At 39.4% G+C, this 16,152-nt stretch overlaps 1 protein-coding gene across 3 annotated transcripts in view; it reads left to right on the forward strand.

The window, feature by feature from the left end:
• CDK19 (cyclin dependent kinase 19) overlaps positions 1–15,640 on the forward strand; it is a 120,872-nt gene extending 105,232 nt beyond the window's left edge. For all 3 annotated transcript variants that reach the window (XM_053938556.1, XM_053938555.1, XM_053938557.1), the window contains 4 exons: positions 1,749–1,846; positions 3,345–3,423; positions 7,992–8,258; positions 11,023–15,640. In XM_053938556.1, coding sequence (XP_053794531.1) covers positions 1,749–1,846; positions 3,345–3,423; positions 7,992–8,258; positions 11,023–11,154 — 576 coding nt within the window. In that variant the 3' untranslated portion in view covers positions 11,155–15,640. The remainder of the gene's footprint in view (positions 1–1,748; positions 1,847–3,344; positions 3,424–7,991; positions 8,259–11,022) is intronic.
• The last annotated feature ends 512 nt before the right edge of the window (positions 15,641–16,152 follow it).

Below are 16,152 nucleotides of genomic sequence, written 5' to 3' on the forward strand. Positions count from 1 at the left end.
GGATACTGTGTGTGGTATTACTTGGAATGGGCTAACTGACTGTATCCTCGGGAGTGAAGCAGGAATGATAAGGGAAGGAGTCCAGGGGGCAGAGGCTGATTCCCTGTGCTCTTCTGTCAATGATGACATCTGGTACCAAAGATCAGGAGTGGCCTTGTACAGAATATGCATTTTTGTCCCTGCAAGTCTCTGTGGAGGAACTGGGAAATTTGCATAACCTGTAATGGTGCCAGAAGCTGCTGTAGCTGACAAAAAAATTTCATGTGAGGAAAGGTGATTTGAAGTAAAGATACTGAGTACCAAACTATTGTCTATATTGTATTGTGTGAGGTCACTATGTAGAGAGCCAACATATCATTAGAAGTTTGGTTTGTGAAGGTGCACAGAAAATGTAGGGTTAAGAGTTACCTCACCACACAAAAATACAGTAAGTACCCATTCAAACCCTCCAGGTGTATACAGTGCAGGAATAGCTGGAGGTGCATCTCTAGGCAAGCAGCAGAAATCCATTTAGGAGCTAGTTACAAATGAACTGATGGGTGGAGAGACAGCCCAAATGGCTCTGTTTTGCTGTGCGTCTTTTGAGGTCTGTAGCCCATAAAGTATGTGAATAAGAAGAGCTGGGAAGGAAATGGCAAACATACAGAGAGTCTTGAGACCTTATCTATCAAGTAGGGTTAACTACAACTATTGAGAAAGATGATTCCTTGCATTTCATTTCTTGAGGAGGGTGAGTGCTTTTACTGAGGCTGTTTTCTGTAGCATATATATAGAATATAGAATTGTATGTCAGGTTTTTAATTTATTCGAATAAAAAGCCCCAAATACCCATGCCAAAATCACATTATTTTGTTGAATATCCAGGCAGTTTTTGTTGGACACCTGAAAGAGAGTTTGAGCTGAGATGTCCTTTACGGAAGGAAATTTATTTTCACTACTCTACTGGCTTGAATTAAAAGAGTATTGTGTAAGAGCAGGATACTGTACAATGTAAGCACCCAAATTTCCTACTGTAAGTTTATCAGAATGTGATAAATAAGTAACTATTTTAAATGGTGTGATATGCCTATACTTCCTGTTTTATACTACTAATCTATTGTAATCCTCTTTTATAACCTACTGCAGTCAAAAGCATTCTAGCTAATAAATTTGTGCTTGTTTTCCTCCCAGCAAGGAAGAAAGGTTACTAGGAAGGGTCTGTTCCTTCTCATTTTGGTACCAGTTAGAGTGGGTTTGGGAGCTGCATGAATATCAGAGTGCTCTGATTCTGGAATGTTGCCAGTGCAAGAAATGAAGATTTATTGTTTCCATCCCTAAAGTGATATGGAGACTCCTGGTCCTGTTCAGTCTATTCTGACGCTTTTTTTCCTTTTGTGTCAGCTATGTAGAACAGTATTAAAGCTATACATGTACCACAAAAACCCAAACAGCTGTTATTTAGAAATAATGTTTTATGAACCTGTAATAGCTGAATTTAGCATTGCTTTAGTGCAGTGGTTCAGACTGAGCAATTAATACTGCCTGATACACTTAACTGTTTATTACATGAGAAGTACTTCACAACCACAGTACTTAGATGGATGTGCATTGTAGTTCTTGGGAACTTCACTGAACAAGCAATGCTAACTTAGGCTTGTCTGGACAAGCCAGAAATAATTTGGCAATCCACAATCCAAGACATACAAGTCATAGTTTGAAAAATGATAGTTTGATAAGCTTTTTGCTATTTTTATTGTTATGCTTTGCAGCTTCAGAAGCTTCTTACTATGGACCCTACGAAGAGAATTACCTCAGAGCAGGCTTTGCAGGACCCCTATTTTCAAGAGGATCCTCTGCCTACGTCAGAGTATGTATTCCCTCTTCTGTGCACATGTGGGGTGACTTCTTTCTGCTACATGCTAGTCCCTGAAATGACATGGTGGCTGAAAAATTCACAGGTACCTGCCTGTGTCCACAAGAAGTAGCAGCTCAGCCATGCTCAGTAGAAACTACAAGTGCAGTACAGAAATGTCTGTATCTAGTGGTGCCAGAGCTGAGTGGTCATGAAAAATAACCCAGTACCACAGTAGTTTTGTAATTCTGAACATACTACCAAAGCCAGAGTTACAACAGTACTGTAGCATTTAGAGAATCAATCTCTGCCTCACACAGTCTCACAGAGCCCTGTTCTCCATTGCCTCTCCCTAGGAGCCTCTCCCTAGGAGTGGGGCAGTTCTCTGACCTACAGCCCATTCCCATGCCCTCTTTTCACAGGGTAGCAGTATGAGAAAAGTGAAGAGCTAAATGGCTGCCTAAAATCCCACAAATCCCTTGTTCAGAAGGCTTGAGAGTACAGAATTGATATCTGTATTTTGTTGTCATGAAAAGTTCAAATGACATATTCAATTCCAGCTGTCAGACTTTATCAGTTTCTCTTCCCAATTTTCAGAAGCATGGTGGTGCATAGCATTATGATCTGCATGAACTTGACGCAGGTAGTCTTCCACCTTTGCTTTCACTGTTTCCTCAACTAGCAGGCAACACCAAAAGGAGGGAACAGTCACTGGAATGAAAAAGGAGTCTAGTTGAGACTAGTTGGGTTTTTAACATTTCTGTTTGAAAAAATCAAACACTACATAGCAGCAAGATTAAGAACTGTTTACACCCTTTTAAAAACCACGTCATGTTGATTGTATTCTGAATGTTGGCCCAGAAATGTAAGAAATTGACACTGGTCAAGATCTATCAGTAATTTTCTGCTTAGTGTTTATCTGATGCTATCCTGTAGAGAACTGTAGCTCCCCATGGATTACAGGATAACATTATGATAAGGTCTCTGCCATTAACATTAAGGAATGTTCCAAATTCCATTGGTCAGATGAATTTGAAAGTGACTTTTTTTTTCCTAAACAAGACCTGAGAAGCTTAGTGAAAGTAACTGCAATTGTGATTGGCAAATATATTGAAGCCTGTTGTAAGCCAAGGCAGGCTCATAAGACACTAATACTCTTTGGATCAGTCCCCTTATTCAGTGAGCCATGCATGTTCCAACTGGGTGTTGTGGAACTTCTGACACTGTGTTTGTTCATTTTACTATCTGGATCAACAAGTGGTCGTTCTGCCATTTGGGCATGTTCAACCATGCCATGATTTCTAAATGACAGCCTTGTGCCAACAGCAAAGAGATCTGACATTACAATCAGCACCTATCTTGGGTGCTCACACTGCCACTCACTTGTAGAAACAGGATTTGTCAAATACAAGAAGTGAAGTTGTGTTATATGCACTCGTTTTTAACATAGCGTTAAGTAAATGTATGCCATGTGTACATATTTGTGGAGTGTTTATTGTTTACTGTGTTTCAGTGTATTTGCTGGCTGTCAGATTCCATATCCAAAAAGAGAATTCCTCAATGAAGATGAACCTGAAGAGAAAGGGGATAAGGTATAGTAAACTCCTTGTTTGGTTTACTTTCAAGTATGCAATAAGAAAGCATCATGGTTCCAAATGAAAACTAATGAAACATGAAGAGTTAACCAAAAATGTGTTTCCAAGGCAAAGCTCTCTTAAAACTGCTTCTCAGACAGTTGAAAAGTATCAGATGCCTTGGGGTGTCTCAGGTGGTATCACCATCATGGTTTGCCCTGACCTGTGGGGAGTGAGCTGGGTGGGCTGTTCTGTCAGCTGTAGCCTGCTCTCAGCTGCTGTCATTCCAAGAAGACCTTGCTACCTCCTCCAGCATTGCATGATGAAGATTTGTTGTGAGCACATGAAAAGAATGGCATTTTCATTGTATGACTGGCATCCATCCAGCCATTTGAATGTAGATGGCTGTCGAGGTCTCAAATAAATAGTGGCAGCCTGCTTCTGGCACTACATCAGAACATTTCATCCATCTGCATGCAGTTTCCTGATCATGTTGTAAGGGCCCTCAGACAAAGGAGTAATAAGGATTCTGAACTGTGTAGCAACAATCTGTTCTGGATATTCTGTTTTCCACAGCCCCATAGACACGAGCGAGAACTTGTTTGTGTGCATAATAAATTTTGGTGTGTTTGCAACATAATCTGATCTGCTTGGTGCATGTAGCTCAGCTGTGCTGTGTGACCACAGCAATTGTCCCATAGTGCTGGGAAGGCCAGACAATGGTGCTACAGTGTAGGAAACAGCATGTTATTTTCACAGAACAGGGTACAGTGAGGCACCAGCAGTGATGTATAGCTAACAAAATGTGAAGAACAGTCTTGAACTGTTGTTATCTGAGGACTATGTGAGAAGGGCTGTTGTCTTTCAGAGAAACCATTTGACTACATAAATATTCTGTTTTCAATTTTCTGCGTGGCATGACAAACTAGCTGAGTTTAAACCTATATTTTAGAGAGCAAATTTTGTTTTCAGAACTGATATTGCAGATTCTTCTTTACTGAGAACAAGTGGTAGTATCCATGATTTTTGTGTCCAGATAGTTCTTTCCAAAGGAGGAAACAGACCCCTGAAGAAAAAGTAAAATTAGATTCATTACACTAATTTGATTGTAATTTAGTTACTAGTTTTGCTTCAACTCTCACAGCCTCAAAAAACAAGAAGAAGCCTTATGAATTAAAATTTTTTATATTTAAGTCAGTGTACTTGAAAGGAAATATCTGTCTTTCCCCAGGCAATGTTGCAGGAGTGATGACAATGGCATATTTATATTTTAAAACAGCCAATATATAAATGGTCTTCAAGATTGTTGAGGACAGTCAGGTATTTATGCACACTCCAAATTAAACTTTTTCTTAGACCATTTAGGTAATACAATTCCTACATTATTCATTGAATGTGTTCCCACAGTGTAGAAAATGTGGAGATAAAGGCTATTCTGAAAGTTGAATCTGTTCCATGTTTTGTTGCTTTATGATGTTATTGTAAATGAAAAGTTTTAAATTTTTTATGACTAGTTTGTTACTGGCTTGTTTTTAAAACCCTAAATATCTGTATGATCATTTATATAATCACAACCTGGAGAAGTTGTCTCTGTTTATATGGAACTTATATCTGAATTAAATACCATTTAGCATAAGCATCCATTCTTCAAAATGGTTAATTGTTAGTTAGCAAGACTAAAATGAGGGTTTGTAAAACAAAGTGAAAATACATTTTTTTATCATTTAAATTCTGTTAGGCAAGTTTCTGCTAGGTTTATTTCTAGGTAGGACTGAAATTTAGTTTTGGTAATTTGTGTCTGAGAGGTGACATATGGCAATGGGTTGTTAAGTGTAGGCCTTTCATGAGTTTAGTCATTTGGGAGCTGCCATGAACCAGACTGACCTGAGGACAGGGGTTTTGCTGGTGAAAGCCATTTTTGTGCAGTTAGGTGGTGCAGCCAGGCCCCAGGTGGAGACTGACAGAGCAGGTCTCAGTCTCTAGGCAGGCAGTAGCAATAGTAGTTCCACACAAGAGCCAACTCTCTGTAGTCAACTAAATTTTGTGCTAAAATCTGAAGCACAAAACCTGGGACCTACAACAAAGTCTTGCCTTTAATTGTAAGGGTCCCTTCAATATTTGTTTACACATAGTTTTTCAGCTCACCCAGTAGTAGCTACCTTACTTGCATCCAAACACTCCTATGAAAACACAAATTTCAGAATTCTAACACAAATAGTACCTTAGTTATTGGCGTTTTGTGTAAGTGAAGTTCAAACCATTATGAAAAATAAATTACTTCTTAATAGTTTTTTTGTTTACAAGCTAGTTTAATTAACTTTTTAGATTATTCAAGTTTAAATATCCCAGGAAATAGAATCTGACTGAGATGAGATTTGAGGACTACATGCAGGAGGACACATTATAGCTTTTGCTGAATGTGAAATGGAATTGCAGGCCACCTCTTAAGTCCTTGAAGATGCAAGTCTTCTTTGTAGTCTTAAATGAATACATCACTGCAAATTTTGTTGGAATGTATCTTGGGAGACTATTGTGATGAATGGCATAGATGCAGATCTTTAATGTCATTTATCTGGGGTAACTAAAAGCCTCAAGGTGAAGGGGGCATCAAGAATTTTCTGCTAGTAGCAACTGGTTGTCATAATTTCTGAGAAACTAATAAAATAAGGTTTTAATTTAAAGGCTGCCATACTAAAGTTTTGGTCATTATATAAGTAGATATTAAAAAAAAACCCCAAAACCCCAAAAAAACCCCTATCCTGGAATGTTCCCTACCGTATGTTAGGGGAAGGATAGTAAGGCTTTTTAATTCAATCCATGTCAGTTGAAGGTTTTTTTCATGATGAGCAAGTGACATATTTCCCAGAACTTTAACCATGGGGGACAGAGTTGCACTCAGTTCATTTTGTGACCTTCCCTCCACTTCCTCAAATACTCCTTTTAGTCTGTAGCCCTCTGAAGCCAGAAGAGCTCTCACTGTCTTTTGTTCTTGTGTTCTTCTTCTTAACATTTTTTTTTTCCTTCTGTGACACTTATCTCTGTTTATTTTCCTGCTAGGAGCCTGTGTCATCTTAATTATCTGGCTTCTCTTCCTTTGCTAGTCTTCTCCTTCCCTTGCCAAATTCTTCTTTCAGCTGTTTCCTCCTCTTTTGTCTTCAGCATTTCTGGTTTATTTTCACTTTTCTGCTGTTTTCTGACCCTGTACATTGTGCACCATGCTGGGCCCTATTCCCAGTACAGCAGTCTTTGCAAGGTGCTTAAATGCAAAGAAAACCAAAATAGTAATGAAACCTGTTGCTGGTTTTGCCACAACATTTCCTCGCAACCCAGAAGACATTAAATAATTCCTTTGGTATCAATGTGCTTATCTTTCTGGCAGTAATGCTGTCAGCCTTCATCAGGTGAAAAGTGAAAGTTTGAAACATGGTTTTGATTCTGCATGAACAAGGCCATTGAAGCACTTAAAACAACTTACTGTGGGTTCCCCATGTCTGTCACTGAGCACTAGCGAAATTTTGGGTGCTTTGATTTGCTTCATTAGGTGATTACTGCTATATAAAGGGTTCCTTTTATCCTCTCTGAGCACCTGTTGTTTTGGTTTGAAAACAACAGGTGTCCACTAAGGGAGGCAGGAGCCTTCCTTGAAATGGAAAATGTAAATCCCCTCCCTCCGAATTATTGTAATTTTTTTAAATAGGAGGCTCCCAGGGAAAGATATGGGAATAGGAATAACAGTTCTTTACTAGGAAAATGAAAAATACAAATGCAATACTACAAACAAACAAACAAACAAAAACAAAAACAAAAACAAACCAAAAAAAAACACTGACAGAGTCAGAATATGACCTAAAACCCTGTGGGTGAGGATGTTGGTAGCAGTCTGATTAAATGGTGGCTGCAGTGCTCCTGGATTGACAGATGTGGTTCTGCTGAAACAATGATCCTATTGAAGGGTGTAGTTTTCCTCTGAACATTCAGTGGTGGTATAGATGGGCCTGGTCTTCCTCTGGGAATCCAGTGGAGAAGAAAGCTGCTCCTCTTGGAATCCAGTGGAAAAGGCTGCCTGTGGTGTTCCAAATCTCAGATTATATCCAGGTAGGAATGCTTGGCTCCTCCCCCTGGGCAGAGCTTCTTACAATGGGATGATGTAATTTTACCAGTGAGACTCAATGGCCCATTAACAGAAGATATCTCCCCGAGGGAGGATTGGTTGTGGAAGAGATAAAGAAAAATTGTCCAATTAACAGAAGATAACTTCTCCACCTGTCACAGATGATAACAGAATACACAACCCCACCCACATCTTGCAACCTAGGACACCTGGGTAGCTGTAGGAGGCACTCAACTGTCTTTCCAGTTTAAGTCCAGCTTGTTTCATTAAAAAAGCAAAATGAGCAAAAATGGGACACCCCATAGGTATGCAGGTCTGTACTGGGGGTGAAGTTCTCCCAGCATTCAGCCTCGCTTGTGTTTTCCCATTACACGGGGACCTGCCTCCCCCTCAGTGACACTGCAGTTGGCAGCTCCATGAAGCTCACAAACCTACCTCAGAGCAAGTGACCGTGTTGTGTTGCTTCTTTCCTCAGAATCAGCAGCAGCAGAATCAGCATCAGCAGCAAACAGCACCTCAGCAGCAGGCGCAGGCAGCGCCGCAGCAGCAGCAGCCGCAGCAGCAGAACAGCAGCCAGACCAACGGGACGGCGGCGGGCGCCGGCGGGGCAGGAGGGGGCGCGGGCACGGGGCTCCAGCACAGCCAGGACTCCAGCCTCAACCAGGTGCCTCCGAACAAGAAACCACGCATAGGGCCTTCAGGCGCTAACTCAGGCGGGCCTGTCATGCCTTCAGATTATCAGGTACCTCTGGAAGTTTTTCTGCTTCTGACACTACAGGGCCAAGTGCCAAAATGTCATTTTTCCCCCTTCCCAACTGCAAGAACAGACCACGTTTTAATGAATTTTTGATGTAACCTGAGGCATGCTGAGGTTTTGTTCTGTGATTAGTAATTTTCAATAGAATACCAGTTTGAGTTGTATCTACTACACCCTGTAAAGTGTTGAGGACTAGTCCACTCCAGGAAAGCACTTAAATATTTGCTTAACTTTGTATTTTAGAGTAATCTTGCTGAAGCCAGGAGATGTAAATGCTGCATTGCATCAAGTTTAGGATACTCGAGTCTTAGCAATATTAAATCCCATGTGAGGCGCAGATGTGAGACAATCCTGAGAAGGAGAAGCAAAGTTAGAAGCAGGATCTCCCATTTCATTCCTCCTATTGTCACATGTATGAAGTGGTTCTGTGGTTTATTCTGGTATCTTTCTAGGACTGCTTTTAATGTTAAAGAAAAAAAATGCATGTAAAGCACAGGAATGACCATTTGGTTCATCTGTTTGATTCATGCCAGAGTAGGGCACGAAGACAGGCGTTGTTTCTAATGTGACCAAAGTAGAACAGATTTCATGTTTTCTGCTACAGTAGCATTCATAAGGAAAAGCACTATCACTGAATATTTTTTGAATTTGAATATTTGTCTTTGCTTACTAGAATTTTATTTTCCACCAAAAAAGTGACTTACATTAAATATAGAAAGCATTGAACTTACCAGGATGTTCAGTACTTTGGAGTTAATACTTGGTGGAGCAGGAATTAGTTGAAAGAAAAAAAAGTTAGATATTAAGGGTAAATTTTAAACTATGCTAGGGATTCTGTCTGCTCCTAGCCTCCAAGAGGATCCCACTTTGGAGAATGGTCTTTTCAGGCTGCTTTAAAGTTAAAATAAATAGGGTTTAAATCACCAGCTCTACAGTTGTCTTAGCCCTCCAGACCTTCTCCACAGACAATTGATTACTCAGTGCCAGACATATTTCTCCCATTTTTGTTTAACTCCTTTAGTTACAATTGTCATGAAGGCATTGAGGACAATTTAAGGGGAAAGACAACTAGGTTTCTTTTTTGAAAAGTTCCAGACAGGCGTGAGGCCTGAACAGATCAGTACGTCTATCTGACTGCACCAGTATTTATGGCTGGTCTGGTTTGGTCTACACTTTGAGGACTGGTGTGCTGCATTTGATGATATCCATTATGGAATTCTTATCCAGTTCTCTGAATTGTTGGCAAACTTGCCCCTTACAAGTTGCTAGTAGTCTAAATATACTTTTTTTTTCAGATTTTTTTTACCCTCTGTGATGCTTTCCTTCTAAACTTTAACAGCACAGGCATCAAAATCATGATCTGTATGTTTCTTTTACATCATTCACTAAATTGTATGGTCTGATTATCCATTTTTACACTTGTGTTTGGCTATCTGCCTTTAACTTCTAGCTGACTATCTTCTGTTCCAGAAAGGAATGTCTGCAATTTGTCCAAGTCTGACTTTATTAAAAACAAATTCTCATATGTGAAACAAAAATAAGCATGGGCAAGTTAATGCATTCTTTTAGTCTTAAGGTAGTAATTTTACTCCATTTTATCTTATTTGGAAGTAGATACAAGATTCTCTTTGCTTTGAGTTTCATTTAGCTTGTGTCTGAAGTCTCTGTTGAAGTTTTTGTTGTCATTCACCAGCCTCAATATATGTTGCTTCCATAAATGGTAGTGCAAAACTCTTTGCTGAATTTTACTGAGCCTTCCTTATGTGACCTTGGGTATTTTGCTTACCATGGTGAGCTGATGCTTTTCATCCAGAAAGAGCGCCTATAAAGTCATAGAATTTATCACAATTCTTTTTCTTTTCCATTAGAAGTTGAAAAATTTCAGGTTTCAGGCACTGTGTTACTCAACCAGCCTCATCCCGGGATTGTGGTTGGGTTTACCTTGCTGGACAGTCTCCTGTCCATTGAGCAGTACTTCTCATGCCAAGTGATTTTGCAACTTGCATTATTGGACAGTTCATGATTAATTCTGAATGGGAAATGGTTATGATAATGAAAGGGCAAATTCAGCATGCTGGAGGTTGCAAGATCCACAAATTTGTCTTGCTGAGGTTGGAGTCCACTGAGCTGACAGTCCCAAACTGTGGAAGGGAAAAAAAAATACTCAGGAAAATGAATGTTAGGTTATGTACATACACATACCCATTTTTAAGCAGTTGTCCTTGTTTGCAGTAGTTAAGGGATCAAGTTAAAAGACTCACTTAATATTATAGTATTTAATCTTTATGGACAATTTTTCATTTAGATAAATTGAGTAGTAGTCATGGTTGTCTTTTTCTCAGAAAAGAATAAAACATTTATAATGTTTAGTATTGCCTATCTTGAGAAGGGTGTTTGTAGTCTTAGCATTAATAGCATTTACAATAACCATAGATGTAAGTTTAAGAAACAGATGAATTTTGAAAGGGAGTCTGCTCTTTTTGTCTCTTGTGTATTTTTTCTTCAGAAAATGGGTGTGTACATGCTGTACTCTTAGGTGTCTTCAAGGGTTCTTGTGTATTTTGTGTGCTGTATTAAAGCTGATCAGAATGATGACTTGTTTTATGGGACCCTAAATAGTAGCACTCTTTAGTCCCCAACAATCATGTTTAATGAACACCAGAGAGGTTAAAACTTTCCTGAACTGCATGGTCCAGGCAGGCTGAACCTGTTACGATCATTCCTTTGATCAGTCTCTTTTTTCCTGCAGCACTCCAGCTCGCGCCTGAGTTACCAAAGCAACATTCAGGGATCTTCTCAGTCCCAGAGTACAATGGGCTATTCCACATCGTCTCAGCAGAGCTCTCAGTATCACCAATCTCATCAGTCTCACAGGTACTGAGGGGTCTGACAGGCTGCACTCAGAAAGGAATGGACTAGAAGCCAGAAGACTCCAGCAATATGAAGTTCATAATGATGAGAAGACCAAAAATACAAACTATGATGCAGAATTAAAATTCATAAAAGGAAAACTTCACTCACTGAAGACTTCCCTCATCCCTGCCCCATCCTCATCCCTTTATTGCCATAAAGGAGATTCTTGTGAAGTTTTCCTTCCTTCCTGCCCTTGCATGTGCTCCGTTGTGGTTACTCTAATGAACCCTTCTGATCTGAACCCAGCACTTAACTTCTTTAACCTTTGGAATTTTGAAGGATTCCTGGTGCACCTTCCTTATGCTGTAGTGATTGCCATAAATCTGTCTTTTCAATCTCTTTGATGGGATTTTAAAGTTTTAAAATCTTGAACTCCCAGGCTTTCAAGCTTGTATATAATTAGTTTTGTACTAGGCAGACCAGTTTAGCTATACAGGTATATTGCACCTTTTTAAAGCACTATGTTATTTTCACAGGATATTACTGTTTTGCTCATGGATGTCAAGAACAGCAAAATTTTACTGTTCCAGAGTATTTTACTATTCTGTTTTTATTAGTCTAGTTTTCAGGCAAAGTATTAAAAATAAAAAATTTTAAAAATTAATAAAATGAAAAAAAAAAGAAAAATGAAAAAAGAAAAAAAAACCCACCCAAGTCTCTGCAGCAACAGATATGCTTCATGCTACTGGACTGAACGCCAAACAGAAGATTGCTGATATTTCTTAACTCATTCACATTGAATTCTTGAAATCACAGTGATCATGCTCTGACTAGTTTTAAATTAAGCATTGCTTTAAATGAAACCAGGACAGTCACATAAAAAGGAGATGCTTTCAGGATCTGTTGGAACAGAAGAATGGAATGTCTTCCTAGGCTGGACACCAAAATAGTCAGGAAAATGTATTTACTGCCCTCAAGTCTCAGTAGGAATGTGGATGACGGGCTTTTTCTGTATTTCTGCGAAGTAGCTTATTAATGTGTGTGAGAGTTCTATAAATTTAGCTTTCTTTTACATTCCTGAGTCAGTTCTCAAAATTTAAAGATGACAGAAATACTAAGACTTGCAAAAACAAATGCATTTAATCATTTTATGTTAGAATTTGTAATTAAGAGAAATTATTGTGCAGTTTGAAAAGCATGTTGAAAATTGTTCCTTTTTCTTGTTTATAATGCATATTCTGTGTCCCTCACATTGCTGTGATTAACCAGATTAGTTACACCAGATGCGCTTGATTGCACTGAAATGTTTCTTTTTCCCTAGAGCAAACATGTTTTGATTGTGCCTAAGGGACTGTAAGTGGATGGGTAGCTGGCAGAAAATCCCTAGTAATTAAGCAAGAGTTCAGAAGCATAATCAGAGGATTATTGTCCAACTTCTGGAACCACAGTTATTCAGAGAGACACAACATGTAATTTGGGACAGCTTCGTTTTTACTTCTGCCTTCAGAAATAAGGCTGACTCCTGTGGCAGAAAACCTAGAGGAATGCATTTAGAAAGCTACTGGCAGTGTAACATCAGAGAGCTTCTACAGCTGGTGTCCAGAGAAGAGGTGACAGGAGTTCAGTTGTAACAGGTTTTTATACTGCAGTGTTCTCTTCTGTCCTGTGCCCACACAAAAAAAATGGTGTACCCGTGCACATTCACACTGAAGTTGTGATCAGATGTAGCAAGATGAGTAGGTCTGTTTGCTCTGAGGAGAATGCTTTTCGTCACATATATGGTTCTACTGGATTTGATCTCCCAGTCATCTTTAGTGCCCCCTTCCTCCTCAAACTCGTGCTGTTTTCCTGCTTTGTGTGAGCAGTTGGCTTGCTTTGGCCATACCTACCATCATGTGATTTTGACAACACCTAGCTGCTCCAGAAAAGCAGCTAAAACCGGCTTCTGTCATCAAATGGATAAGACGGTGGTGAAAAACTAAATGAAGCAATTGAAGGGAAGAATTATTTCTGGGGAAAAATAATCTCGCAAAGGATGCTTTTAATGTATAACCCTTGAAATGCTACATTTACATTTTATACATACTGTAGTACTCTGAAAGGACAGGTTTTAATTGTTCCTTTATTTAAGTGACTGCGGGGTGACAATTCTTTCTGTCTCCCCCCTTACTGATGTTAGGATGAGGTACTTTTGATCAAATGGATATTTGTCCAATGCTATTAAGTAACACTTCTTTTATACTTCTGTGATTTGAATGTCACATTTCTGGAAGTTAACTTATGGCAGAGTGATTTTTATCCCCTTGCGTTCTTCTCATCCTTCTCTCAAAATTATTTTGTCTTTTCTACTACAGTTATATAACATTTCTTTTCCCTGCTGTGATAGCAGCTGATCATCAAAATTCATGCAAGATCAGGAGGTGGCAGGGGACCACTGGTTAATTAAGGTGGGCTCTTGTGCCAATAAGGCAAAATAATGGTGTAGATTAATCTGTGTGTAGAGTGTGAAACTTCACAGCAATGTAAGGTGCTTTAATTGAGTGAACTTCCAGCTTCTAGAGTGACTGCCACAACCTCTCTCAGCTGCACTTGGCTTTCTTGTCTTGGCTGGGTTGATAGGTGACCACATGCCACTCCTCTCTCTAGCTTTTATGTGCACAGGTGAAGCCGAGCTGACTTCCTCCGTTCCTCCAAGTTCACAACTGGGAGGAGAGGGAATAAAAGCAACAGCACTGGCTGCAAAATGTAGGCTCTGCACACTCTTGTAGTTTCTTCCTGGGGGTGAAGTAATTTGCCTTTTCTTGGGAGCTCGATGCATGCTGCCAGGGTTGGTGGCAGTCATAGTGGAAGAAGCCTTGCTGCCTAGGGTTTTTTTCCCATGAGGTAAAAAACTCTCCGCTTTCAGAAGTGAATTGTGCAGTTTGTTGTGGGAAACCAGGACCATGTCATTTTTATGGGGTGTTTTTGCCTGTGCAGTTTATTACTCAGCTCTGTCTCTGCCCATAACCTATAGACCCTCAGCAAAGTGTTTCATACCTGTACTAAGAGGTGCAGAGCTGTCTTCTCCGTCCTGGTGAGAGAACAGGCTGCTGAGCACAGCCTTTCACGTCGTGGCTCAGAGGAAACAAACACATGGGGAATTAATGGGATGAGCAGCCTGGTCCGCGTTGGTGAAGTTTATGTAGCACAAACTGCACAATGAAGGAAAAATATAGGGAAAGCTGCGACTCCTGCACTGTATCTGTGACACTGTATCTGGGGAGGGGGAAGGAAGCGGGTTCGTAGCGGGAGGGGTGGCGGGAAGCTAGAAGTGTTCAAATATGTATGATATTTTATATAAACATAATAAGCTTAGTTCCCCTTCATAATCTTCAGGAATGGTACTTTAACACCATTAAGTAAAGAATTGTTTTAGGATTAAATAAATGTATTGTACATAAGGCCATACGTAATCTTCTAAAAATGTCGCCAGACAGGAGCGATGTGTATTACAATATGAAAAAAGTCCTTAATGCACTGTTATCTCCTAAATATTTAGTAGTAAATTAATGCTATTTAATTTTTTTAAAAATTTGTCTTGTGTAGACACTAAAAAAGTATTACACAAAATCTGGACAGAACATGTCCTTTTTAACAGCAATTTAAAGAACTTTTTATATATGTAAGGTAGTAACTTTTCAAATTGTTCTAGTTGTATATTCCCATGTTTACTATTTGTGGAAGTGTGCCTGTCTCTACTCAGTTATTTTTTTTCCTAATAATTTCATGCACGCATCTTTCATTTTTGTAGTTTCCATTAGAAATTACTGTGTATGCGCTTGGTGCTGCCACAAAACTTTCCCACTCTAGATCTGTGGTGGCCGCATTCAGTAGTGCCCGTGCCAATGGGCTACCAAAACCACGAAGCAAAATACTTGTTTCTCATTCTAGAGTTGAGAGTTTACTGCTTTTAAGTTGTCCTGATGTCACTCTTGAAATGACTGTTAAAACTAAACTATGAGTTCATTGCATTTATTTTATATTCTTGGTTGTAATGAAATGGAATTGACTTTGCTTCAGTGTGAATTTTTTTAATAAAATAATATACATTTGTAATAATAATAAAAAGTTCAAATCAAATAAGCGTGCAGTTTTTTGTAAACATCAACTTTGGGCTACCAGTAGGGAAAATACAGCCCACAAAATTGCAGTTGTAATTATATTCAGGATGTTTATGATATCATGCACCACAGAAAACAAAGCTTGCAAAACCTCAGAGTTGAAATTACAGTTTTTAAAATGCCCACGAGAATATTCACAGCTATGTGTCTATCAAAATAGAATGAACCTTTATGGAAAGCAGGATCAATCGAGTGTTCTCTTAGGTTTTGCTCTCCACTTGTAAGTGTACGGGTGTGTCACGCTGATGGCACTTGCTGAGATTCATTATAACTTGCATGACAATCCTGTAGATGCATCTTCTGAAAAAGAAAGCTGTTTTACTCTGTTCTGGAAATAAATGCTTTCCTGCTTTCTCTTCCTGCTGGATATTGGAGCATTTCAAGTATTTCAGGTGGCAACATGGAAAGTATGAGCTAGAGCATTATTGGTGGGTTTTCACAATGGGATTTTGTGTGCTTTGCTGGTCTGTGTGTTTCTGTTCCATCTTTGGATGGATGGATGGATGGATGGATGGATGGATGGATGGATGGATGGATGGATGGATGGATGACTTCTTCCAAAAATCCCACTTTTCTTTTCCGTAACAGTTGCGTGGGTAAGAACGTTTGGGATTTACTTGCACTGCCCATTGCCTTAAGAAAGAGGCTTTGTTTTTTGATGTGCCTGTTACACAAGGGTGGGAATAGGAGTGGCCTTTGGACAAAAAGCTTAGTCTGTGTCTCTGACACCTCAATGCAACTGAATATTCCCAACTCTGTAACCCTCAGGTTTCTGCTTCTGTTGTCATTTTGTTGATACGATTGTGCTTAGTAAACAGCTTTGACTTGCGTGTTTCTAAAACCTCCTATGCCAGCTCTGTCTCAAT

This window comes from Vidua chalybeata, chromosome 3 (assembly GCF_026979565.1).
Source record: "Vidua chalybeata isolate OUT-0048 chromosome 3, bVidCha1 merged haplotype, whole genome shotgun sequence".
Taxonomy (NCBI): Eukaryota; Metazoa; Chordata; class Aves; order Passeriformes; family Viduidae; genus Vidua; species Vidua chalybeata.